Genomic DNA, 27,670 nt, shown 5'->3' on the forward strand with positions numbered 1-27,670 from the left:
TGAATTAAGTATAATGCTGTTACAAAAAAAGTGCAGACTTTAAAAATCCTTCAAACACACACACCCGTATATATGGGTATTTTCATCGTTTCATTTCATGTTCTTATATATATATATTATACATATGTTACAAACAAAAAAGACTTCTTTTTACAAAAGGGCTATCAGAATATAATGAAGAGAAAGCAACCTTGGTGGCGTCTGATTTGGATTGAAGGGGCTAAGATAGAAAGTGAAGGCCAGCTGTGCTCTTAGGATGATGCACTGGCCCAAATGTGAACATCCCAGGTTTGGATAGGAAGAAATCAGTGTGATAATTAATAAATATACAGAATCAACTTCCTCTTTTATATATTACATACATATATATATATATATATATATATATATATAGAATATATATATATATATATATATATATATATATATAGAGAGAGAGAGAGAGAGAGAGAGAGAGAGAGAGAGAGAGAGAGAGGTGTGTGCGTGTGTGTGTAATGGGAGAAAATGCCAGAAATAATCTTACGGCCGCATCTACAAACAGGAAAATATAAGACTGTCATTTCTTTCTTATTTTTTTTCCTTAGAAAGAGTGTCTCACTCTGTCATCCAGGCTAGAGTGCAGTGGTGCCATCATAGCTCACTGTAACCTCGAACTCCTGGGCTCACGTGACCCTCTCATCTCAGTCTCTCAAGAAGCTAGGCCTACAGGCGTGTGCTACCATGCCTGGCCAAGACTCTGTCATTTCAAAGAGACTTCAAAAATTATGATTTCTTCAATTAACTTTCAATTTCTCAGCCCAAGTAATAACTTTCTCGTGTAATACGATGACTTTTTAAAATACTGTATAATTAAGTGTAGCTTTATTAACTCACTTCTGTACTCCCACATACCTATTTAAATCTACTCCATGGAAGAGTCAAATTGTCATTTCTCCTAAACTATTCCATAATTCAAACCATAGTTCATCGAAGTCTTTTTAATTCATGAATTTAATTGTATATACAACTAACCACTTGCCTGTAATTCCAGCACTTTGGGAGGCTGAGAAGGAAGAACTGCTTGAGCCCAGGAGTTTGAGACTGGCCTCAGCAACATAGCGAGAACCCATCTCCATTTAAAAGAAAAAAAGGCCAGGTGAAGTAGCTTACACCTATGATCCTAGCACTTTGGGAGGCCAAGGCGGGCAGACCACTTGAGCTCAGACATTTGAGACTAGCCTGGGCAACATAGTGAAACACAGGGCGGGGGAGGTGGCGTGTGTCCATAGTCCCAGCTACTTGCGGGGCCGAAGTGGGAGAATCACTTGAGCCCAGGAGGTTGAGGCTGTAGTGAGCTGAGACTGCACCACTGCACTCTAACCTGTGACAGAGTGAGACCCTGCCTCAAAAAATAAGTAAAATAAAAATACAAAATAAAACAGCAACAACAAAAAACTAACCAGGTGCTAGCCAAGAAAGCTATAAAACTGAACCTTTATTCTTGTTAGTTTTATTATTAATAATTAAAATAGGTATTTAATTGACATGTAAAAACAATGTCACAAAATATATTAAAAAATAAATATCTAAGCTATGAAACAATTAAAAGAAACTTTCCACTGTTTGCGTGTATATATATATTTGCAAATTCCTGCATGAATATTTAGAAAAACCCGTCAGACACATGAGATCATATGAAACACAAAACCATTCGATCAGACATGTACACCTGTCCTTAGCAGGTCTGTGTGTCGAAACAGGACACACGCATGCTGAAAACAGGTGCCATGTCACAGAGAAGAATGTCATGGAATGTGAAAACAGAAAATAATGTATCTTGAAAATATGTGAGCTTTCCCCTTTGGTAAGAACGGGACACATAAATTGAGGCTGGTGGTGATACACACACACACAGACACACACACACACGCACGCAGATAAATACAAGTTGTGTTTCCAGAATCTGAAGTGTCAGGAGGCTAAGAAATGAAAAGGGAGAAAAATGCCATCAAAGAAGAATCAGATCGTTTCACAGAAGGTGTGTGGAGAAGCGGGCAACTTTTTCTGTAAATGCCCAGATGGCATTCTAGGCTTTGGAGACCATATGGTTGCTATTGCAATGACTCAGTTCTGCTGCTGTAGTGGGAAAGAGGCATCAGAGAAGCCAGTGCGCACGCTGGGCTTCAGGAACACTGCACTTACCAAACCAAGCGAGCTAGGTGTGGCTCGTGGGCCACAGTCGCTGACTCTGCTCTAAATGTGAAAATCGCAAGTTTGGATCTGAAGAAGTCAGTTCAACAAATAACAAATAGACAGAATCAACTTTCTCACGAGCAGCATAAGCATCAGCGTACCAGTTCTTACAATACTTTTCACGTTTGAAAGGAGAAAGTGCTGCTTAGTAAAACCTGTCACTGAGCCCCATGAGTGACAACTCTACAGGCTAAAGTATCACAAACACCTTGGATCATTATCTTAAAGTTCATCCCGTCTATTCTCTTTCTGTCACCACTTACAGCTAATCCAACAGGAAATACTGCTGGCTTTACTTTTTTTTTTTTTTTTTTGAGATGGAGTCTCACTCTTTTGCCCAGGCTGGAGTGCAGTGGTGCAATCTCAGCTCACTGCAACCTCTGCCTCCCATGTTCAAGTGATTCTTCTGCCTCAGCCTCCTGACTAGCTGGGATTACAGGTGCCCGCCACCACGCCCAGCTAATTCTTTTATTTTTAGTAGAGACAGGGTTTCACCATTTTGGCTAGGCTGGTCTCAAACTCCTGATCTTGTGATTCGCCCACCTTGGCATCCCAAAGTGCTAGGATTATAGGCGTGAGCCACAGCGCCCGGCCACTGGCTTTACTTTTTTTTTTTTAAGATGGAATTTTGCTCTGTTGCCCAGACTCCAGTGCAGTGGCACAATCTTGGCTCACTGCAACCTCTGCCTCCTGGCTTCCTGGGTTCAAGCAATTCTCCTGCCTCAGCGTCCCAAGTAGCTGAGACTACAGGCGCATGCCACCACACCCAACTAATTTATTTTTTTTTTGTAGAGATGGGGTTTCACCATGTTGGGCAGGATGGTCTCGATCTCTTGACCTGGTGATCCACCTGCCTCGGCCTCCCAAAGTGCTGGGATTACTGGTCAGCTTTACTTTTAAAACATCTCCAGAATCCAGCCACTTTGCCCTACCCCCATGACTTCCATCCTAACCTGAGCTACTGTCTGCCACCTGGATGACTGAAGAAGCTTCCACCTTGAGCCTCTGCTTTCTTGCTTGCCCTCCTAACAGTCTACTTTCAGCAAGCACCACAGTAATCCTTTCAAAACTGTCAGATCCTGTCTCAGCCCTGCTCAAAGCTCTGCAGTATTGCCTCACTTTACTCACACTCAAACTCTGAGGTCTTTACAATGGCCAAAAAGACCCTGTGGGATCTGCCCAACTCTAAACCCTATAAGGAAGCCCTGGGACATGACAGAATGTCAGATCCTTGAAGGGGGCAGATCTGTTTGCTTTATTCCCTGATGTTTCCTAAGCACTCAGAAGCATGCCTGCCAGGGAGCAGGTGCTCAGTAAACATCTGTCAAATGAATCTTAATGAAATTTGCAAGCACTTCATCATCCCAAAGGAACATAAAACCTCATTCTCCATAAACTACAAAATGGGAAGTATTAGGAGGCACTAGGCAGCCAGCCAGCTCAACAAACGCTAACACCTGGAACACACGAAACAGCCCAGTTCTAACCTGTCTGCCATGAACCTCTGCTGAAAGGACCAGAGGCTAACCAAAGGAAGGAATGTTTTTATTATTAGTGTAAGAGGGATCACTCATAATACAGTTATAATTATTTTAAATTCAATTACTGTTAAATTTACATGAAATGTAAAGGTACGTGGCACTTTGGACTGGAGTATTAAGAGATATAATCAAGATAAAGGCAAACCAACCTATGATAGGTCACGTATTCCTTCCTGTGCAAAACAGACCCAAGCTTCGTGGAGATTATCCATACAGCACAGGACCTCTCGTTTCTCAGCATCACCGCTAGGCAAAGCCCTCATCAGAACAACAGATGACATCCTGACGACATCTCTGTGATCCCCCCTCTGCCACAAGGCACGTAAAACAGGCTGGCAGAGCATTGACACTAAACATCGCCAAGACTATACAACATCCTAATTGGCCTAAAAAATGCCACTTTTGCATAGAAATTTTATTTTTCAAAAGTATGTCAATTTCTAATCAGTTGACTGTATTACCAAAAAGACTTCATTTTACAAAAGGGCTATCAGAATATAATGAAGAGAAAGCAACCTTGGTGGCGTTTGATTTGGATTGAACAGGCTAAGATAAGAAGTGAAGGCCAGCTGTGCTCTTAGAAGGACAGGGCCTTTGAGCTGAAAGCTGCGCTGGCCCAAAGCCTCTGGGCTGGATTCTGCTCTCCAGACCCAACCCTCTTTCCTACATCACTTCTGCACCACTACTTACTCATGATCTTTTAAAAAGTTCCTCTTTCTACCCTACACACCTTTATTTTTACCACCTAAGACAAGTAAGAAAAAAAATTTTTTTTATTTGAGACGGAATCTCACTCTGTCGCTCAGGCTGGCGTGCAGTGGCACGGTCTCTGCTCACTGCAACCTCTGCCTCTCAAGTTCAGGCAATTCTAGTGCCTCAGCCTCCGGAATAGCTGGGATCACCAGCACCTGCCACTACCCTGGCTAATTTTTTTGGTAATTTTAGAAGAGATGGGGTTTTGCCATGTTGGCCAGGCTGGTCTCAGACTCCTGACCTTAAGGGATCCACCAGCCTTGGCCTCCCAAAGTGCTAGGTTTACAGGTGTGAGACACCGTGCCTGACTGTAAGAGAAAACTGACAACTGCCTTTTTTCTGTCAATATATTTGTTCGCCAGGACCAAGACTGTGACACTGACCATCGTGTCAGAATCCAGGGTGCAGCATTCTGCGGCTTACACAAATGCACAGCTACCTCCTGTGTTCCATGCACATGGGGGGGGGCCGTTTCCCATTAGTTAATTCAACTAAAACAAGTTCTCAAATGATGTCCAAATGATCATTTTTACAATTACTATTACTCAAAACAAATGCAAATGCTTGCCAGTGACTCACATGCGTAACTTAGATTTAGACTGTCCAGGAATTTGTTTATGTCATAGATGCAGCATAACAAGATGAATTACAAAGCAGTCTGCTAAACCTTTTTCTCATGAAATGAAAGAACTATATATTTTGAAGAAACAATAATATTCCAGCAGAGAACAGGATCTAATGCCATGTGAAGGGTAACGGTTGAGAGGCTCCCAGTACGGTCACCTCCCCCAGCAGCAGCAAACAGGACTACTCTATATACTCTATATACTTAAGCTTAAGTTTTAAGCTTATAAGAGAGTCACAGCTTAAAACATGCGTAAGAGCTGAGTACGGTGGCTCATGCCTGTAGTTCCAGCTACTCAGGAGGCTCAGGTGGGAGGGTCATTTGAGCCCAGCCATTTGAGGGCAGCCTGGGTAACAAAGCAAGACTTTGTCTCAAAAATAGAAAAAAAAAAAAAAAACCAAAACAGAATCAAAGAAATAACACAAAAATATCTTCACTGTTTTCTCTGGTTGTAAATTGTCCCGTAGGGAGATTCGATTCTATTCCACAAGTTTTATTAAACATGAAGATAGTAGCATTTCTTCCTAATCTAACTGGCTCAATACATCACTATTTTGGAATCTCTGACTCAATTACTTTTAAGAGGGCTGCTTCTAAAAGGATTTTATCCTACTCTTAATTGCAGCCAGATTTTTGCGGTATGAATGAAGAACCAGGACAAAAATAAGTAAAATACTAACAATGTACATTGCTGTGTATATTTTCTATCTTAAAGATTATACAGAAATGATCAAGTTTGTTATGAGTCTATTTACTGCTTTTTAGTTCAGAGAAACATAAGAAAATTGAAAGAATTAAAAGATAAAAATAAAAGAACTCTTACCTTTTCTTATTTTGGGATTTGACTGAACTTCCAATATCACAGTTGTTACTGTATCTGCATACATATCATTAGAAGGGTTTGCCAGCCACTGGAAAGCAAAAGGCAGAATTAGGAAGTGACCCGCCTACAGAGGCCAACCACAAAAGCTACAAGTATAACCCACCCCACCACGACTGTACACGTGGAACCACTGCCTCCCCACCCCACCACGACTGTACACGTGGAACCACTGCCTCCCCACCCCACCACGACTGTACACGTGGAACCACTGCCTCCCCACCCCACCACGACTGTACACGTGGAACCACTGCCTCCCCACCCCACCACGACTGCTTCTAGCACCTCACTGAAATTAACTGACTCATTGTTTACTGAAATTAATAATACCATACTCCTCTAACTTTCTGTAAACAACAAAAGTAAATTGTACTGAGCACTTCCTTTTCACATAATGTTTTATAGGTGTTACCATTTAATTTTCATAACAAATAGTACTATTAACTTCATTTTATAAAAGAGAAAACTGACTCGAAAGATACTTGCACAGGATAATTACTGGGGCTGGGCTAACCTCAAATTCCTAATGCTTACATTTAGTATAGTATATGACTACAGAAAGAATGTGAAGAAGCATTTACTTTTGCTTCTCACACTAAGCCTCAGATCCCCTGGCTTTTATTCCTAGGGTAAACATTCTCCAACGTATTTACGCAGCCTCTAATAGTATTTAGTAGCATGAGCTAAATTAATGTCTCTAATAACTTTCGCTAAATTAATGTCTCTAATAACTTTCCCCCTTTTTCTGACATTAACATTTATATATTGCTGCATGTAACTACTCCTTTTGACACTTTGTGTGTTTTTTACATTTTTTTTTAGGGTCTTGCTCTGTCACCCAGGCTAGAGTGCAGTGGCACGATCTCAGCTCACTGCAACCTCTACCCTCCAGATACAAGTGATTCTCCTGTCTCAGCTTCCCAAGTAGCTGGGACTTCAGATGCCTGCCAGCATGCCTGGCTAACTTTTGTATTTTTAGTAGAGACTGGGTTTCACCATGTTGGCCAGCATGATCTCGAACTCCTGACCTCAGGTGATTTGCCCACCTTGGCCTCCCAAAGTGCCGGGATTACAGGCCACTGGGACTGGCCTGGCACTTTCTTTAGTTGCTTTTAGCCTTATGAATCAAATTTATACTTAAATCACAGAACTGTATTGGGACCAAAGCTGAGAAATCCTTATTGTTTTAAAATAGAATATATGCAACGCAGGTGGATCACTTGAGATCAGGAGTTCAAGATCAGCCTGACCAACATGGTGAAATCCTGTCTCTACTAAAAATACAAAAATTAGCCGGGCATGGTGGTGTGCACCTGTAGTCCCAGCTACTTGGGAGGCTGAGGCAGGTGAATCATTTGAACCTGGGAGGCGGAGGTTGCAGTGAGCCAAGATCACATCACTGCATTCCAGCCTGGATGACAGAGCAAGACTCTGTCTCAAAAAAGGAAAAAAAAAAAAAAAAAATCAGAATGTATGCATAGAATAGTTGACCATTTACCTTGGCAATTTATATGCAATTCTATCTTGGGGCAGAGCAGCAGACAAAGTTCCTCCCTGGACTATTCAATAACAGGACTCACTTTGAAAGAACTTCTTTAAACTTAAGAGCCCCCAATCTATTAAATCAACTAGGCAATTCCTTTGGTATCTATCTTCCAAACTCCACAAGCTGGATTTAAAAATTCTAACAGGGGGCCGGGCACGGTGGCTCAAGCCTGTAATCCCAGCACTTTGGGAGGCTGAGGCGGGTGGATCACGAGGTCAAGAGATTGAGACAATCCTGGTCAACATGGTGAAACCCTGTCTCTACTAAAAATACAAAAATTAGCTGGGCATGGTGGTGCATGCCTGTAATCCCAGCTACTCAGGAGGCTGAGGCAGGAGAATTGCCTGAACCCAGGAGGCGGAGGTTGCGGTGAGCCGAGATCGCACCATTTGCACTCCAGCCTGGGTAACAAGAGCAAAACTCCGTCTCAAAAAAAAAAACCAAAAAATAAAATAAAATTCTAACAGGAACCACACCACTTAATTTAATAATTTCCAGCCTTTCCAGATTTGGGTCACTTTACTGTTGTTTATTTGAATCTTCAAAAGTCTACTCTTTTAATGAGTGGTACATGATAAATTTGTCTTAATTTAACATAATTAATATTTTTACCTTAAGAATCGTAAACCTTTTGAGATAACTAAAAACATCCTGGGGTACCACAAAATCAGTTGAGATTTATATGACAGAATGACACTTATTACACATGCTAAATATGAAACCTTAATTTATTATTAGTTTTTTGTGACTACATAGAAAACCCTCAGCGACTTAATTATACTTAATGCTGATCTTGAAAACATACATCTATATGCTTTCCAAAAATATTCTTTTTCTAATTGGGAAGAACTAACTTTCTCCACGATTACACATGAACTCTTTTCAAACTTTTTTCCCCTCATTGTTTAGGTAAATGATCTTATCTTACTTCTAATACCACCATGCCTGGTTCTTGTATTACAGTAATATTTTTGAACACTTTCAGAGCGGGTTTTTCTTGAATTTCTAATTCTTCGACATCACCTGAAAGGAAGACGTAATTACAAGATGTATATACTTTTCTGATAATCTTCCAGAGACCATTCATTTGTTTATAGAGACAGCTAAAATAAAGCAGCTACACAATGAAAAAGTAACTCATTTGTATAGTCCATTTTTCAACAGCCAAGTACATCAACTGAAAGGTGTGAACATGTATTGCAAAAATTCAGATAACCAGGTAGCATTTAGCTTGGACATCAAACGTTTTATCAGTAGCAAACTTAAATGAGGTGCAAACGTCTATGTTTTGTATACAAGGGGTTTAGCCTTCCACTAGCATCTTAACATGTGATATAAACCAGTCAATTGCTGCCAACTAGTTTTGTCTACCTTCTGTCTTCATAAGCTTCATCGTTCTACAGCGAAATTCTATTGCTGAAGAGACTTTTCTGGCTTTTCTGCATCCTCTTAATCAAGGACAGTTCGGACATATTTTATTAACCTTCTATGTTATGACAGATGATCCTAGTGCAAGTTTCCAAGATTTAAAAACAAGACTTCCTTTCTACTGGTTTATTTTACGGTAGCACTTCATGAGTTATGAAGAGCGTTGCTGATGGAAAATATATTTTGTAATATGAAGTATTCTTGCTTTAACAAAAAGTTCACACCTTTTAATTTAGTCACTGCCCGCATTATGTTAATACACAAAATCTCAAACTCAGATGGTCTATTCTGAAAACATACTAGGTTTATTTTCTCACTGGCCTTTGGCTAGGTCCTATAAAACCTGCTGTATAGACTGGTATCGATAAAACCAGAAAAACTATTTTCACCAATCAAAGAAAAGAAACAGGTCAAATTTTAGGTATCATCAAGTAAAACAGATTTTAAACACAAGGAGCAAAGACTACTACATTTTAAGTGGGCCAAAGATAAGTATTATGGAATTTAAAAAAATTTTTGAGTGTATTGTCTTTTAAAAAAAATTTTTTTTAGTGTTTATAAATTTTTTTCCAGGACCATCAGGCAAGAATATGAGTCTATTTTCTAAAATTTCACATAAAGGTAATAATAACATGACCATATATATTAATAAAACATATAATTCTGAGACAATTATAAAAATTAAGTAACATTCTTTTCTAGATAGAAAGTTTTCTTAGTAAAAAACCGAAAACAATGAAATGAATTTTAATACACACACATACCTGTCAATTTCTGCAGCTGGTAATAGAGCAAATTAAAGGGACCAGTATATGGAATGGCTTGGGTCTGCTTCACAGTGCTCATGGCCAAGTCAGTATAATCTGAAGAGAAAATCAGAACAGACTTTAAGAAACAATATCAGTCCCACAAAACACATACCAGGAGCAAAGAAAGAGGACATAAAAGCAAAGTAAATGTGAACATGTTTTTCAGAAAGTGAACAAGATGCTTCTTAATTTGGTACCACCTTACATTTCCCCATCCATCTCCCTAAGTCCCCACCTCTCACCCTCAGTTAACTTCTACTCCAGCCTTAAGAAAGCACCTCATGCCCCCAAACACACCAGGTTCTTGGATGCCTTGAAGCTGATATGTCAGCTATTATCTGCCTTCTTTCCTTGGTAACTCCCAACAATCCTTCACCACTCAGCCCGAGGGCTGCCTGATTTGCAAAACTTTTCCTCACTCCTGAGGTGCAGTCTCTCTTCATGTATTTATCATACACTTCTATACGCCACTGAGCAATACCAGGATTAGCTCTTCCCAAGACCAGTTTCCTCATTAGACAGATTTCAAGGGCTGGGACTACGTGGCATAAGATTAAGAGCTCATAACAGAATGAAGACACAAGTCGCACAGTGCCCTACGATGGTGTGAAAGCAGACAGCAGGGCAATTTCACAGGTAAATAGCCCAACACTACTACTATTTCTGCTATTTCTTTTTTTTTTGAGACGGAGTCTCACACAGTTGCCTGGGCTGGAGTGCAATGGCACAATCTCGGCTCGCTGCAACCTCTGCCTCCCACGTTCATACAATTCTCCTGCCTCAGCCTCCTGAGTAGCTGGGATTACAGAAACACACCACCACATCCGGCTAATTTTTTGTATTTTTAGCAGAGATGGGGTTTCACTATGTTGGCCAGACCGGTCTCAAACACCTGACCCTGTGATCCACCCGCCTTGGCCTCCCAAAGTGCTGGGATCACAGGCGTGAGCCACTGTACCCAGCCACTACTATTTCTTATTCCTGCATAAAGCGCATACAATTTATGAGTACCATGTAAGTCACCTTGAGCATACTATTTACTTGAAGATAATACCATATTCATTGGAAAATGACTTGTTAATGGCTCAGTAAATTTATAGACAAAAATGCACGTGGAAATTTTATCAAATTCGGGAAGAAAGCAGTTTCTAAACATACATGTAATCTTATTAGTTTCGTGCAGTTTTCAGTTTTCTTATAACGAGATTCAATTTGGACACTAGAGGCATCAGTTATCGCTGGTGTTACTTATTTGGACGCTGGAAGTTCCAATGCATTGAAAAAATTAGGCTTCACATGAATTTTTGCTTTTACAGAAATTATAGAAGCTGTTGCTCCTACTCTTTCTGCAATGGTGAAGGAATGGAAAGGCCCAGCAGTGATATAAAGGTCATGAAAAACTGAAATGTTTATGTAAAAGTCATGAAAACCAAACGGCTTATCTGGGGAATGCGAAGTCACTTCAGAAGATGAAAGGCCACCAGTGTGTTGTGGAGGGTCGGAAACAGGCTGAACAGGAATAGTCAACCTGCTCAGAAATGAACCTACATCTCCAACAATGAAGCGAGTGATTTCACAAATAACTGAAATCTTTCAGTAGTTTACGGGAGATGTTTTTTTCTTCCCACAAAGCTAACTAGACTACTTGTACCAATTCCTTTGTTATTATTTGTCTGTTACTTAAAATTTGGCCACGAGGTGAAGAGAAGTTTTCATAGATTTTCTTTCAGTGCTAAGGTGAAGTTAGATTTGCCATTTAATAGTGTACTTACTGGACAGGTCACAAGGGGAAAGTATGTGATAATTAAAGTTTCTTTTAACAAGTATTCCTGAGACCCGCTGGCCTTGTTCTGGTTTTTTGTCTGCTAAAAATCCCATAACCTGTTTAAAAAAAAAAAAAAACTTGAAGTAGATAGAACCTGGTAAAATGCAGTTCATCATGATGATCATAACGCCCTGAACGATGAAAACACATGAATTTAATGATGAAAAACATACAATGTTTTATATCTCTATGACGAGGGCAACAGCATTGCTACCGTTGTCAAAGGGAAGAGTCACAGCGGCAGATCTAGCAAGAATGGCGAGGTGCGGTTCAGTTCTAATCAGTTCAACAGCCAAGTAACTGACTAGATGCTGGGGCTTAAGAAAGCCCTCACTAGCTGCAAAGTAGTAGGGAAGGCCGGGAAGTGCCAGTGAGACACACACATGCACTCCCTCAGGCTGGCTGCAAACCCATACAGAGAGTAAGGTACACTGATACAGATCTGGGAGGCTGTGGTACACCTAACGCTAAAAACAGCAGCAGCAGCAGCAGCTTTGAATAAAAAAGGTCAATAAAGACAGGTATGGGTGAGCTCATAAATTGAGGGAGAAACATTTTTAAGAGTAACAACCATTTAAAAACAAAAATATTACAAATGTGAAACCTTTTTTTTTTGAGACAGATTCTTACACTTTCATCCAGGCTGGAGTGCAGTGGCACAATCTCAGCTCACTGCAACCTCTGCCTTCCAGGCTCAGGCAATTCTCTTGCCTCAGCCTCCCAGGTAGCTCGGATTAGAGGTGCTCACTACCATGCCCGGCTAATGTTTGTATTTTTAGTGGAAATGGCCAGGCTGGTCTCGAACTCCTGACCTCAGGTGATCTGCCTGCCTTGGCCTCTCAAAATGTTGGGATTACTGGCATGAGCCACCGTGCCCTGCCCTACTATTCAGTTTTAAAAAGTTTTATTTACTTTTTTTGAGAGAGTCTTGTTCTGTCACCCAGGCTGGAATCCAGTGGTGCGATCATCGCTCACCATGTGCGCCACCATGCCTGGCTTATTTTTGTATTTTTTATAGAGATGCGGTTTCACCCTGTTTCCTAAGCTGATCTTGAATTCCTGAACTTAACGGATCTGCCTGCTACACCCTCTGAAACGGCTGGGATTACAGACGTGAGCCATCACACCTGGCTGAAACCAGTATTCTTAAATATAACTTCTCTCAACTGCAAATAAATGGGCTCAAGGGAATAAAGACAGGGTCTTCCATACTTGTTTACCTTTAAGCAAGTAAGAGCAAATAGCAAGCAGGCAGTGCTCTATTTGTTCTCATAACTATAAACAGAGAGTTGTATTTCATAGGATTTCTTAGGGTTATTTTCTCCTTAATTGCTGGTAGCTTTCAGAAAAGAACCTTTGCTCTCAGGAAACTAATTTTAATACAATGATGCTGTTCTTGAGAGAAAAAAGTAACTGAAGGTAATGATTTTAAATAACTAAAATCATGGGTAAGAAACAGAACACTCCAGTAAGGAACCAGCTCTTCCTGAACTCAGTTTAATTCACCTTCGAAACTGTCTGATCGAAACACGTTTTTCTCCCTGCATCTCCACCACCAGCAGAGTATGGGAAACACAGTTCTAGATTCTCAGCTGAATATATTTTTCTACAGGTATAAGAAAAATACTATTAAACTCGCCCCTGGAAAGTTTTGTGAACAGTAAGAGGCAGGAGTAACTGCAACCATTTACAACAAAATCCTCACACCCTAAGTTTCACTAATTTCTTTTTTCCTCCAGTTCACCTTCAAGAAAGGGTATTCATTAATTAGCATCTGCTCGTTTGGCTAATGATGTATTAAAAGAGTACTGTAAAGTTGTTTATTAACATATGTAGATTTGTTTTTTAGACGGTGTTTCGCTCTGTTGCACAGGCTGGAGTGCAGTGGCACGATTTCAGCTCACTGCAACCTCCGCCACCCAGGTTCAAGCAATTCTCCTGCCTCAGCCTCCTGAGTAGCTGGCATTACAGTTGCACACAACCATGACTGGCTAATTTTTGTATTTTTAGTGGAGACAGGGTTTCTCCATGTTGGCTAGGCAGGACTTGAACTCCTGATCTCAGATGATTCGCCTGCCTCGGCCTCCCAAAGTGCTGGGATTACAGGCATGAGCCCTTATGTCGGTATTTAAACCTTCAACTAAATCATTAAAATTTGTGCCTGAGGCTGGCACAGCGGCTAACGCCTGTAATCCTAGCACTTTGGGAGGTTGAGGTGGGTGGATCATTTGAGGTCAGGAGTTTTAGACCAGCCTGGCAAATGTGGTGAAACCCCGTCTCTACTAAAAATACAAAAAAATTAGCCAGGTGTGGTGGTGGTTGCCTGTGATCTTAGCTCCTCGGGAGGCTGAGGCAGAGATCACATGATCCAGGGAGGTGGAGGTTGCAGTGAGCTGAGATAGCGCCCGTGCACTCCGGCCCAGTTGACAGTGAGACTCTGTCTCAAAAAAAAAAATGTTTGTGCCTGTAGTCCCAGCTACTTGGGATGCTGAGATGGGACGATCAGCTGAGCTTAGCGAGGTCGAGGCTGCAGTGAGTCATGAATGCACCACCGCACTCCAGCCTGGGCAACAGAGTGAGTTGTTTGACATGTCAAAACAAACAAAAAGCAGAACGTGGGAGTGCAGACATCTCTTCAACATACCGATTTCAATTCCTTTCTGCAAAATTTAAAATTACATATATACTTACATTTTTCAAGTTTCCCTTAGAAGTATTTCTAAGAGTTATGACCAATAGAAGTACAGACTCAGACCTGTGACAGCACCCCTCTAAAAGCCAGGTCAGCTTTCCTTAACTATTTCAACTTTACATTCTGAAAATATTACCTTTCACTCTCAAAAATGATTCTTTTATTTTTTCGAGACAAGGTCTTGCTCTGTCACTCAGGCTGGAGTGCAATGGCAGGACAGTGGCTCACTGCAGCCTCAACCTCTTGGGCTCAAGCCATCCTCCCACTTCAGCCTCCTGGGTAACTGGGACTATAGGCGCATGCCACCACATCCAGTAATCTTTGCGTTTTTTGTAGAGAACGGGTTTCATCATGTGGTCCCAGGCTGATCTTGAACTCCTGAGCTACAGTGATTCACCCGACCCGGCCTCCCAAAGCCCTGGTACTACAGGAGCGAGCCACTCCCGTGCCCAGCCTCGATTACTTCTTTTTTGTTTGTTTGAGACCGAGTCTCGCTCTGCTGCCCAGGCTGGAGTGCAGTGGCATGATCTCAATTCACTGCAACCTCCACCTCCCAGATTCAATCTTAGCTCACTGCAACCTGTCTCCCGGGTTCAAGTGATTCTCCCTCAACCTCCCAAGTAGTTGGGATTACAGGCACCTGCCACCATGCCCAGTTAATTTTTTTTTGTATTTTTAGCAGAGGTGAAGTTTCACCATGTTGGCCAGGCTGGTCTCCAACTCCTGACCTCAAATGATCCACCCACCTCAGCCCCTTAAAGTACTGGGATTACGGGCGTGAACCACCGTGCTTGGCCGATTAATTCTTAAAAAGAAATGTTTCATATATTCCATCATATCTATACAAACATATATGTTTAGAGACGTGCCTACATTTAGATTCTCAGGAAGAATGACAAGAGGTGGACATACAGCTGCACTGGCTACAGTAACAAACAGTAATGAACATTTCTTTACCCTCAGATGTGGGTGTGGATTAAAGAACTATGAGACTCGGCTGCATTAAGGCCTAAGTGAGCAGAACACTTTCCATCTGAAGAAATGAACTGACAGAACCCAAAGCAGCCAAACAGGGTAAGGATAAAATTCCTGCAGTATAAAATTCCTGAAGGATATCTATTTTCTTTTCTTTTCTTTTTTGAGACGGAGTTTCACTCTTGTTACCCAGGCTGGAGTGCAATGGCGTGATCACGGCTCACCACAACCTCCACCCCCTGGCTTCAGGCAATGCTCCTGCCTCAGCCTCCCGAGTAGCTGGGATTACAGGCACACACCACCATGCCCAGCTAATTTTTGTATTTTTAGTAGAGACGGGATTTCACCATGTTGACCAGGATGGTCTCAATCTCTTGACCTCGTGATCCACCCGCCTCGGCCTCCCAAAGTGCTGGGATTATAGGTGTGAGCCACCACGCGCGGCCTAGATCTATTTTCTTAAGTACAGTCTTCCATGGATTGGATCGATGGGAACCATAACCTTTTACCTTGGCCAGTTTTTCTCCTCTGAAGTTTAAGGTCACTGCTTCTGTATTCCGAGGATTGTGAACCTCTATGTGAACTTCATCATTATCTTCATATTCTCGAATCAGTGCTGCTTTCAACCTGGCCATTTCGTTCTGTTCTCCATGGACTAAAATCTACACAGAAGAAATGTTAAAAGAACATAGGAAAACATCATTCAGATTAATCATGGTCTTTAGCTGAATTAATTAAATATATGAAATAGAAACTTACTTAGAAGCTCTGAAACTTTACTACTTTTAAGGACCTCCAGCTGACTCAACTTGTATACACATAGTCATTCTGTTTGGCTTTAAAAGATCCTTAGGTGGTACTATTTGAACAGAGTAAAGAAACTTCTGCCGGGTGGTGGCTCACGCCTGTAATCCCAGCACTTTGGGAGGCCGAGGCGGGTGGATCACGAGGTCAAAAGATCGAGACCATCCTGGTCAACATGGTGAAACCCCGTCTCTACTAAAAATACAAAAAATTAGCTGGGCACGGTGGTGCGTGCCTGTAATCCCAGCTACTCAGGAGGCTGAGGCAGGAGAATTGCCTGAACCCAGGAGGTGGAGGTTGCGGTGAGCCGAGATCGCGCCATTGCACTCCAGCCTGGGTAACAAGAGTGAAACTCCGTCTCAAAAAAAAAAAAAAAGAAACTTCTTTTCTACCCCAGTCTTTGCCACTAATGAGATATATGCCTTTTCCGTGTTTTACCGCTTCTCTGTTCACAGTGGGACAGGGCTGACTTCTGTAATCTTCCAGTTTTAAATGCCTGTGACTCTGGTACAAAACTATGGCTACCCTACTGTCTCAGAAAACACCCATGGTTCTTTCTTTTTGAGATGGAGTCTTGCTCTGTCACCCAGGCTGGAGTGCAGCAGTGGCGTGATCTCAGCTCACTGCAGCCTCCAACTCCTGAGTTTAAGCAATTCTCCTGCCTGAGCCTCTCAAGTAGCTGGGTTGAGGTGCATGCAACCATGCCCGACTAATTTTTGTATTTTTAGTAGAGACAGGGTTTCACCATGTTGGTCAGGCTGGTCTCAAGCTCTTGACCTCAAGTGATCCACCCACCTCGGCCTCCCAAAGTGCTGGGATTACAGGTGTGAGCCACTGTGCCCAGCCACTCTGTTCTCCTTAGGTTTCTTAAAATAAAACTTTCAAAGGATGCTGTGAAGAAAAAGAGTTACTTCTGATGTTTTCTTCTATTAAAGCAATATCTCATATATATAATTTTTTTTTTTTTGAGACAAGTCTTGCTCTGTCGCCCAGACTGGAGTGCGGTGGCGTGATCACAGCTTACTCACTGCAACCTCTACCTCATAGGTCCAAGTGATTATCCTGCCTGAGCCTACTGAGTAGCTGATGTGATTACAGGTGCACGTCATCATGATTGGCTAATTTTTGTATTTTTAATAGAGACAAGGTTTCACCATGTTGGCCTGCCTTGTCTCAAACTCCTGATCTTGTAATCTGCCTGCCTCGGCCTCCCAAAGTGCTGGGATTACAGGCGTGAGCCACCGCGCCCGGCCTACCTCATATATTTACACATTTTTGGAGAAAGGATCTCACTCTATTGCCCAGGCTGGAGTGCAGTAGTGTGATCATGGCTCATTGCAGCCTCAACCTCCAGGGATCAAGCAATCTTCCTGCCTCAGCTTCCTGCATAGCCACCATGCCCAGCTAATTTTTGTAATTTTTTTTTTTGTAGAGACAGGATCTTGCATGTTGCCCAGTGTGGTCTTCAACTCCTGGATTCAAGTGATCTGCCCACCTTGGCTTCCCAAAGTGCTAGGGGATTAGAGGCATGAGCCACTGTTCCTATCTTTTTTTTTAGGTATCTCATCCCAGTAGCACACTGTGCCTATCCTAATAAAATATTTCAGAACCAAATGGAATATTTTATTATTTTCTATATTTCTTTAAAGACAGGGTCTTGCTCTGTCACCCAGATTGGAGTGGAGTGGCATAATCTTGGCTCACTGTGGCCTCAACCTCCCAGGCTTATGCAATCTTCCAATCTTCTTGTAGCTGGGACTACAAGCATGAGTCACCATGCTTGGCTAGTTTTATTTTTGTAGAGACAAGGTCTCACTAGGTGGCCTAGGCTGGTCTCAAGCTTCTGGGCACTCCTCTCACCTCAGCCTTGCAGAGTGGTGTAATTACAGGCATGAGCCACGGTGCCCAGCCCCAAATGGAGTATTTTAGGGGGTATTTAGAACTACCTTAGCTACCAGTCCCTTTCCATTCACTTTTGTAACTTCTATCTTATGAGATAGATTGTTCTTTTTGTTTTTTTTATTTTGAGACAGTCTTACTCTGTTGCCTAGGCTGGAGTGCAAGTGTCACGATCTTGGCTCACTGCAGCCTCTGCCTCCTGGGTTCAAGTGATTCTTGTGCCTCTGGGATTACAGGTGTGAGCCATCATGCCTGCCTAATTTTTATATTTTTAGTACAGATAGGGTTTCACCATGTTGACCAGGCTGCTCTCGAACTCCTGGCCTCAAATGATCCAGCCGTCTTGGCCTCCCAAAGTGCTGGGATTGCAGGCCTGAGCCACTGCGCCCACCCAAGATAGATTGTTCTTAGCCTCTCATACCCGGTAGATGGCTTGTGGCTGGGCATGGCCAGCACCAGCATGAGGCAGAGGCTCACTGCTTGGAGGGGAAGGGCCTGGGCCTGGCTGCCTGAGCAGAATCCTGGCGCTGCTACTTATTAGCTGTGACCAAGTTATTTCACACCTCAGTTCTCTCATCTGCAGAAAGGCTGTTGGTCATGAAGATTAAGCAAGTCAGTGCATACAAAACACAAGCACAGTGCCTGGCACGTGGTAAATAATCAACGTTAGCTGTTGTTAACCCCTACCACAACACTACCAGTACTGCAATTTTATCCTGATGTCCTTTTGCTGGAGGTGGTTATTAAAGGAAAATGAGCATGAAGTTCAACGCAGGAACTTAAACTCAGTAGAAGTAGAACCAGGGGAGTGATAGGATGAAGTGGGACTGAGGATCAGGTGATGACCCCACACAGGAAGGGCAATACGGCTTTTCCTCCCTGGCTTGGAAATCTGGGCAAAAATATTCATACACACATACAATAGGAAACACCTGGGAGGAGCCTCTGTGACTAAATTCTACAGGCCAGGACGCTATGGACAGGAGAGTGCTTTTTCTTTACCAAATAATCTGCTCATTAAGGGCCAGTGGGCAAATACCTGTGAGGCCTATCATGCTAGAAATAACTTAAAAACTAACAGGAGTTCATGAGAAGGTACTCAACATTAGTCATTAGAGAAACGAAAAGCAAAACCACGACAGGATATCACTTTCCACTAGCTGCAAAGTGACACAACCCAAATGTCCATCCACAGGCGGATGGATAAACAACATGGGGTCTCCATATAATGGACTATGACTTTGGCATGAAGTTCTGATGCCACAACATCATGAGCCTTGAAAAGCTCGTAGGCATTATGATTCCTCTTATATGAAATACCTAGTATAGTCAAATTCACAGAAACAGAAAGGAGGTTTGAGTTTACCAGGGTAGGGGAAGGGAATGGGGAGTTACTGTGTAATGGTCAGAGTTTCTGTTTGGAGTGATGAAAAGCTGTGAAAATAGACAGTGGTGATGGTTGTATAACACTGTGACTATAACTAGTGTCACTAATTTGTACCCTTAAAAATGGTTAAAACTGCAAATTTTATGTTAGATATTTTACCATAGTAAAATGTATTTCATATTTAAAAAATAACAAGCAAACAACCAAAATTAACAAAAGGCCATTTCTTCTAAACTGCTTTCCAATATACTCAGAAAGGGTCACTCCATCTATTTTCTATTATCTATAGAAATAGAAAATAGATGGAGTGACCCTTTCTGAGTATATTGAAAAGAGATGAAGAAAACAGATGAAATATCCTTCACCTATTAGAGTTCTTCTAATTAAAATACATCCTTTTGGCCAGCTGCACAGTGGCTCACGCCTGTAATCCGAGTACTCTCGGAGGCCAAGGCAGGCTGATCACAAGGTCAAGAGATCGAGACCATCCTGGCCAACATGGTGAAATCCCATCTCTACTAAAAACATAAAAATTAGCTGGGTGTGGTGGCACACACCTGTAGTCCCAGCTACTTGGGAGGCTGAGGCAGGAGAATCACTTGAACCCAGGAGGCGGAGGTTGCAGTGAGTCAAGATCGTACCACTGCACTCCAGCCTCGGTGACAGAGTGATAATCTATCTCAAAAAACTAACAAACAGAAAAACATACTTTTTTCAGCTTACCCCTCTTTTCCGATTCCATCAAAATATCTAACTTATTTTTAATAAGTTACATGATACTTAAAAATATAAATAAGTCATATACTAATAAGGAGCTATATAGTGCATTTCACATCTATTTAAATCTTATACTATTAAGTGACTTGTCTTTCTCCTCTCTCCAAATTATCCTTGCACTATTGCTTATTATTAAGCACTGACTATGTGCCAGACGCCATACTAAGTGCTCTAGGTATGAGTTCTCTCACTTCGTCCTTACAGTAACCTTATGAGCTATTATTATTCCTATTTGGAAATGAGGTACAGAGAGGTTAAGTAACTTGCCAAGGGTTATATAGCAAGTAAGATATGGAGCTGGCATTCCAAACAAGCAGCCATCCTCCGAGCCTGGCTCTTAAATTACTGGGGAGGCAGCAGAAAATAATAAAAAAAAAATTAGAATTGGTAGGTCTGAATAAGAGTCAGTTAAGATGGAGAAAGTGTGCACCTTGCTTAAATCAAAGGGGAGTTTAAAGGTCAAATCCAAGTGCAAGTGAAAGGCTCTGAGCATGAGGTGTTGCATCAGTAGATGATGATGCCTGCTTTGTGAACTGGCTGCTGCATAGTTCCTTGGGTATGCATCTTTTTTCCCCTTTAATACGAGAAATAGAAGTCCTAGACTAACCACATGAGGCGGTTTCAAAGCACGAATGAATTCGCTGGTTTGCTGGTAATCTGTGTGCGCGGAGAAGGAGATGTAATCCACAGACATTTTCAGCGGCAACTTCTGTCCAGACATGGTAGTGATTTCTTCAGGTTCGGACATGATGTGCTGTTGAAAATCAAGAAAAATAAAAAACGAACGACCCAGTTAGAAACATAAAGATACCTTTTAATTTTTTTCATGCAGTCATAAACTTATGTTAAATTTAGGACCTTCAGCACAAAATCATCGTGAGTGACGCAGTAAATACCAAATACTCATGTTCTCAATCGAACCAACATTTAATGAGGAAAGTAAACGAATTAGCTAGAAGCCATCGATCTGGAGTGCCGGCAGTGAGAAGCTTCACTCTGATGCTTAGAAAGACAAGCCTGTATTCCCAACTGTTCTTGTGCTTTCCAAAGTCATTCCCCAAATATGTGGATATATTTCTATTCTGAAAAAAAAAAAAATTTTTTTTTTTTGAAGTAAGGTTGCATTTTGTCATGCAGGCTGAAATGCAGTGTGCAATCTCAGCTCACTGCAGCCTCAACCTCCCAGATTCAAGAGATCTTCCTGCCTTAGTCCCCCAACTAGCTAGGACTACAGGCACATGCCAGCACACCCGGCTAATTTTTGTGTTTTTTGTAGAGATGGGATTTTGCCATGTTGTTTAAGCTGGTCTTGAACTCCTGAGCTCAAGTGATCATTCACCTTGGCCTCCCAAAGTGCTAGGATTATAGGGATGAGCCATCATGTCAGGCCTGAAAATCTATTATTATTATTTTTTGAGATAGGGTGTCTCTCTGTCACCCAAGCTGGAGTGCAGTGGTGCCATCTCGGCTCACTGCAACCTCTGCCTCTGGTTGCAAGCAATTCTCCCTGCCTCAGCCTCCCAAATAGCTGGGATTACAGGTACACACCATCACACCCAGCTAATTTTTTGTATTTTTAGTAGAGATGGGGTTTTCCTATGTTGGCCAGGCTGGTCTCCAACTCCTGACCTCAAGTGATCTGCCGGCTTCCGCCTCCCAAAGTGCTGGGATTACAGGTGTGAGCCACTGTACCCAGCCTGGAAATCTATTTTAAATACAACGTTGTCACTAAAGAACTTTATAGAATAAGGTAAAGTAATAAAGATGATCAAAATAAAGAATCATATTTTTAAAAATAAAGTAGATATTAATGCTAAAGGATGAGAATGTCATGCCCGATGCTCAGATACTGCCTCTCAAATTTTGCATACATTTTCTACAATGTCTCCATCCCTAAGAGCTGAAAATCAACCATTTTATAACAATAGAAGGCAGTCAACCCAAACGCATCCTACAGCTTTTTAAGATCACACATATTAGTAAACCTCTTCCTCATTAGACAAGGGAGGGTATTCATGTGTTGTCTCAAATAGGTTCCTATCCTTTCTTCTTTACTTGCAATCAGATGAGCACTTCTAAAACTTCAGTGTGTACATCTATCACCTGGGACCTCATTATGCCATTCAGTGTCTACATAATTCCACATCCTACACACATCTCCAGCTACCCATTTTCATCCTCATTTTTAAAAATCAAAACTTGTATTATTTAAAGAACGACTTCAATGGGAAAACCTGTGAGGACACTGCCACCTCCGTAATTCTGATTAGGAATAACACAATAGCCTGTGACTATACCTGACCTTGGCAAGTGTCCCTTCTACACAGTATCCTGCTATAATGACGCCGTTCCTCTTATCAGTGCACCAGCTTTCAAATAACTCTCTGGATAAGCCACTTTGCATCATGCCTGGGGAGGCCATTACAACACTGGGACCAATGTCATCAAAATGATCCATGCTCTAAGAGAGAAAACAGAATGGGAAGAGTATGTTAGCTACCAAATCATTCTTTATTTTTAAAGAATAACAAAAGGCTAGGTAAGAGATTAATCACACTACTGAAAGGGCCTTAACAAGATCTGTAAACATTTTAAGTTCAACTGCCAAGTTCCTAAACAGTGTAGGTTAGGAATGATAGAAAAACCAAGTAATAAAAAGCAGTAAGTTCACCCTGACCTTCCAAACCTATTGGAAGCTAGAGGGCCATCAGAACCATCAGAATCATCTGTAAGTGCCCAGCAGGCAGGCAGGCAGAAAAGTAAAAGGAAGAGTCAGATGGGTCTTGTTCTGCCCATGACACAACTGAAGAAACATTCCCAAAGACTCACAGTGGCTTTGCATGCTTCAGGAATATTTTGAGCTGGCCTGGAAATCAAAAGGTTTAACATTGCTCTAGGGAGAACTTGTTTATAATCCTTGAGTAGTTAACTTAAAATACATACTTTATGAAAATCCCTATTTACAACTGGAAGACCACCTCTACATTATTTTGGATATCAATTATTTTATTACGATTAAAGCATCAATTTGAGTTAAACAGTATTTTAAAAATTAAATAAAATCAGATTTTATTGAATGTTTCTAGAAAAGTATATACAAATTTTCATATACGGAATCTGCAGCACTAATCAAAAAGATGATTTGGTTTGAGTGAGAAGAGAAACTTAACTACATAATACAAGACGCTTTTCTCCTCAGAACTTTTTCTTTTACAGCAAAAGAGATAAATATTGTGAATAATGAGAACATATGGCTACACGGGGCAAGTGGCAAAATCTGTTGAAGCAAAAAAAAAGAATGTCAGCTGCTGAAGTTTTGATTTCCTGCAGAAAAAGGACACCTGCTAGAGAAGACGTAAGACCTCAGCAAGAGGAATTCAGCCAGAGTTGCACCTCCCACAATTTTTTTTTTTTTTTTTTTGAGACGGAGTTTCGCTCTTGTTGCCCAGGCTGGAGTGCAATGGCGCGATCTTGGCTCACCGCAACCTCCGCCTCCTGGGTTCAGGCAATTCTCCTGCCTCAGCCTCCTGAGTAGCTGGGATTACAGGCACGCGCCACCATGCCCAGCTATTTTTTTGTATTTTTAGTAGAGACGGGGTTTCACCATGTTGACCAGGATGGTCTCGATCTCTTGACCTCGTGATCCACCTGCCTCGGCCTCCCAAAGTGCTGGGATTACAGGCTTGAGCCACCGCAGCCGGCCAGTTTTTTAAAAATTTTATTTGTATAGAGACAGGGTCTCACTATCTCACCAGGCCAGTCTCAAACTCGTGAACTCAGGTGGTCCTCCTGCCTCAGACTACCTAAGTGTTAGAATTACAGCTGTGGGCCATCCCTCATGGCCTCGTACCTCCTACTACGAATGACCGATTTGGTTTTATCCATCCTTGTCTTTCATCCACAAGCGCTCACCTTGAGGTTACTGATGTGTTTGAAAACAAAGGGATTATTGATGTTGATCTGTTTGCGGATTTTGTCATTCATGGCATTCACGTATGTCTGGTATACTGCCATACACTTCTTGGCCAAAGATGATGCATAGTATATTGGAATGTCATGTAGTTCTGGGTGATTCTGCCAGTACTCATCTAGAGAGATTTTGCAAGAAACAAATATCACTTTGTTACATGGGGTAAATAGTTCAAATAATAAATGACACACATAGAAACAAGAAATGATATGCACAACCAAGAAATAAAGCATGTAACCACATTTTAAAGAGTCTAAGCAAAGTTATCCTGGTTGTAGCTAACTTAAATTTTCAAAACCAAAACTTATTTCTAAATTGTGCATAACCTAGAGAGAATGCTATGATCATGATCCAAAGACCTGGAGGCTTTTAAAAATGACTCAGTATAAGTTTTCAATGAAGACTCTAACTTATTACCATAATGAGACACTAAGTAATACATTTTTATTTAAAGCCACCACAGAAAAAACTGTGAAAAACTGTGATGGTTTTAAATAAAACTGTATTATTAATATTTCAAACAAATGTATTGACTGCTAATTACAAAACAGAATTGCCAAAACAATTAACCGATTTTGAAAACGTAAAAAGAAAGTATAGTCACATTAATGCTATTATTGGTTTTTTTGTTTTTGTCCTACACCAAGGCTGTCGCCCAGCATCGAGGGTAGTGATGTGATCATGGCTCACTGCAGCGACCTCTCGGGTTCAAGTGATCCTCCACCCCAGCCTTCTGAGGAGCTGGGACTACAGGAGTGTGCTACCACACTTGGCTACTTTTTTTTTTTTCTGTAGAGACTGGATCTCACAATGTTGCCTAGGCTGGTCTGGAACTCCTGGACTCAAGTGATTCTCCTGCCTCAACCTCCCAAAGTGCTGGGATTACAGGCATGAGCCACCACACTCAGCCATGCTTACATTTATAAAAACTACTAACCAGTTTCTGATAATTAATGACAGCAGTGAGCAATATACCTTCGAAGACTATGTTCTGGGAAAAGCCCTCACTCAATCCCCAAATTTTATCGAGGTAGGTCAAAAGACACCCTTTTTCCTAATAGGTACCTCTGCAGTTTTAAAATGTATTATATATAACTTATATCTATAATTTCTAATTTTTAAAACAACTTACGAAGACATCATCTTAACTAGCAAAGTAAGGGTTAAAAAAAGGCTGAATATTGTGTGAATGTTATTTTTCAATTTGATGTATCAATGATAACTCTATATGAGGACAAAGACTTTCTGTCACGTGTGTTACAAATAAATTTCCTGCTTTGTCGTCTAGTTTATCCAATACATGCTGTTTAACTACTCTTATGATTTCTTAGATAGCTTAAAACAGATTACATCACATCCCATAATCACACCGCATTTTCCTGTTTTGTTGTATTTTTATGAATAACTTTGATTTTAAAAAGTTAAATAATTTGTCCAAAGTCATATGGCTCTAGCCATATGATAGATTTGATCTGAAACATAGATAAGATTTGAAAGCAGCTGTCCTTTCTATTATACTATATTACAAGGGAGAATTCAAGAAAAAGGGGCAACCAGTTGCATAGAGCAGATGGTAGAATTGTTAGATAAAAATACCAACCACCCAGTTAAACTTGAATTTCAGGTGAACAACAAAAGATTTTTAGTATAAGAATATATACTAATGAGACCAGCCTGTCCAACATGGTGAAACCTCATCTTTACTAAAAATACAAAAATTAGCCCAGTGTGGTGGTAGGTGCCTGTAATCCCAGCTACTTGGGAGGCTGAGTTAGGAGAATTGCTTCGACCTGGAAGGTGGAGGTTGCAGTAAGCCGAGACAGTGCCACTGCATTCCAGCCTGGGTGGCAGAGTAAGACTCTGTCTCAAAAGAAAAAAAAAGTATATTAAATATTTGGAACACTTATACTAAAACATTATTCCGTATTTATCCGAACCTAAAATTTCATGGGTTGTTCTATAGTTTCCGTTGCTAAATCTGGCAACCCAATTTGATGGTGACAACATTGTTTTAACTTCCTGCCTTCTCTGCTCCTCATCTTACTGGTTATGAAGACTTTTATTTCAAGACTTCTAAGGACGAAATCTGACTTGCAGTTAGAAAAGAGGACTAATCAAGATCAAAAGGCTGAATTAGATTCAGATTTGGGAAATTCAGCTTCTAGACGTCCTATCAGATCTGCTTTTGAAATGGGGTCATTTCTCCCAACTTTCCTTTTGGTTTCCTTTGTAGTGTGACAGGGATACTATTTTTCCTCCTCACCAAGATAGCAGAACAGAGAGGAAGAGCTAAGATGCAAGTGTGTCTAGAGCTTCACAAAAAGGTTACATACATGCAAAACATCTATTTTTTTTTTTTTTTTTTTTTTTTATGAGATGGAGTCTCCCTCTATCACCCAGACTGGAGTGCAATGGTGTGATCTCAGCACACTGCAACCTCCACCTCCTGGGCCAAGCAATTCTCCTGCCTCAGCCTCCCAAGTAGCTGGGATTATAGGTGCTCGCCACCATGCCTGGTTAATTTTTGTATTTTCAGTAGAGACAGAGTTTCAACATGTTGGCCAAGCTGGTCTCAAACTCCTGACCTCAGGTGATCTGCCCACCTCGGCCTCCCAAAGTGCTGGGATTACAGGTGTGAGCCACCATGCCTGGCCAGCACCTTCTTTTATTCTTTAATAAGAATGCTTTTCCCAAATAGCACCACAGAATGTGAGGTGGAAGGGATCATTCAGTACAAATGTATGCTAAAAAGTAACACCCATTGTTCCTCTTGTTACAAAAAGTTATACCTGTTCACTGAAGTGCTTGTAAAATGGAGAAAAGCAGAAAACAAAAAAATCCATATTCTCACTATCCACATTTAATATCTTTCCAGTCATTTCTGTGTGCATTTTACCTAAGTAGGATCAGAGTACATCAGATAGTGGTATTTTTTTTTTTTTTTTGAGACAGAGTCTCACTCTGTCACCCAGGCTGGAGTGCAGTGGTGCAATCTCAGCTCATTGAAACCTCCACCTCCCAGGCTCAAGCAATTCTCATGCCTCAGACTCCAGAACAGCTGAAGCTACAGGTGTGCGCCACCACACCTGGCTCATTTTTGTATTTTTGGTAGAGACAAGGTTTCACCATGATGGCCAGGCTGGCCTCAAGTGATCCTGGTCTCATGTGATCCACCTGTCTCGGCCTCCCTAAGTGCTAGGATTACAGGTATGAGCCACTGCACCCAGCCCAGAGTACATACAGTTTTGAACCCTACTTTTTGGTTGACTTAATATACTATGTGGAAGTATGTAATTACTCATCTGTAATACAATTTTTCCCACAATGTTATATTTACTGACATATTTCTTTGAAAATACTTAAATGATGAATACCTTTCCTGACAAAATTTTCTATAAATCTCATTTATTTCCCGGAAGTGGAACTGCTGGCTCAGGGTACACATATTTTAAGACTTCTGATGGCAACCAGAAGGGGGCACCAGTTTACATTCCCAGCAGCAGTGCATGAGAGTTGCCGTTTTCCTG

General features: G+C 41.3%; 1 protein-coding gene and 1 long non-coding RNA gene across 3 annotated transcripts in view; one reads left to right on the forward strand and one right to left on the reverse strand.

The window, feature by feature from the left end:
- CPSF3 (cleavage and polyadenylation specific factor 3) overlaps window positions 1–27,670 on the reverse strand; it is a 52,430-nt gene that overhangs the window by 11,802 nt on the left and 12,958 nt on the right. For both annotated transcript variants that reach the window (XM_008981158.4, XM_002758044.7), the window contains exons 8-15: window positions 24,086–24,261; window positions 22,476–22,634; window positions 20,781–20,927; window positions 15,816–15,968; window positions 11,587–11,695; window positions 9,770–9,868; window positions 8,506–8,600; window positions 5,975–6,062 (exon numbers count right to left, since the gene is read on the reverse strand). In XM_008981158.4, the coding sequence (XP_008979406.1) occupies window positions 5,975–6,062; window positions 8,506–8,600; window positions 9,770–9,868; window positions 11,587–11,695; window positions 15,816–15,968; window positions 20,781–20,927; window positions 22,476–22,634; window positions 24,086–24,261 (1,026 nt within the window). The remainder of the gene's footprint in view (window positions 1–5,974; window positions 6,063–8,505; window positions 8,601–9,769; window positions 9,869–11,586; window positions 11,696–15,815; window positions 15,969–20,780; window positions 20,928–22,475; window positions 22,635–24,085; window positions 24,262–27,670) is intronic.
- LOC118147406 (uncharacterized) lies at window positions 11,986–17,680 on the forward strand. Its single transcript, XR_004733795.3, has 3 exons — window positions 11,986–12,160; window positions 15,295–15,405; window positions 17,543–17,680. It is a non-coding gene; the product is annotated as an uncharacterized LOC118147406 (long non-coding RNA).

The sequence above is a fragment of the Callithrix jacchus genome, chromosome 14 (genome assembly GCF_049354715.1).
Source record: "Callithrix jacchus isolate 240 chromosome 14, calJac240_pri, whole genome shotgun sequence".
In the NCBI taxonomy this organism is placed as follows: Eukaryota; Metazoa; Chordata; class Mammalia; order Primates; family Cebidae; genus Callithrix; species Callithrix jacchus.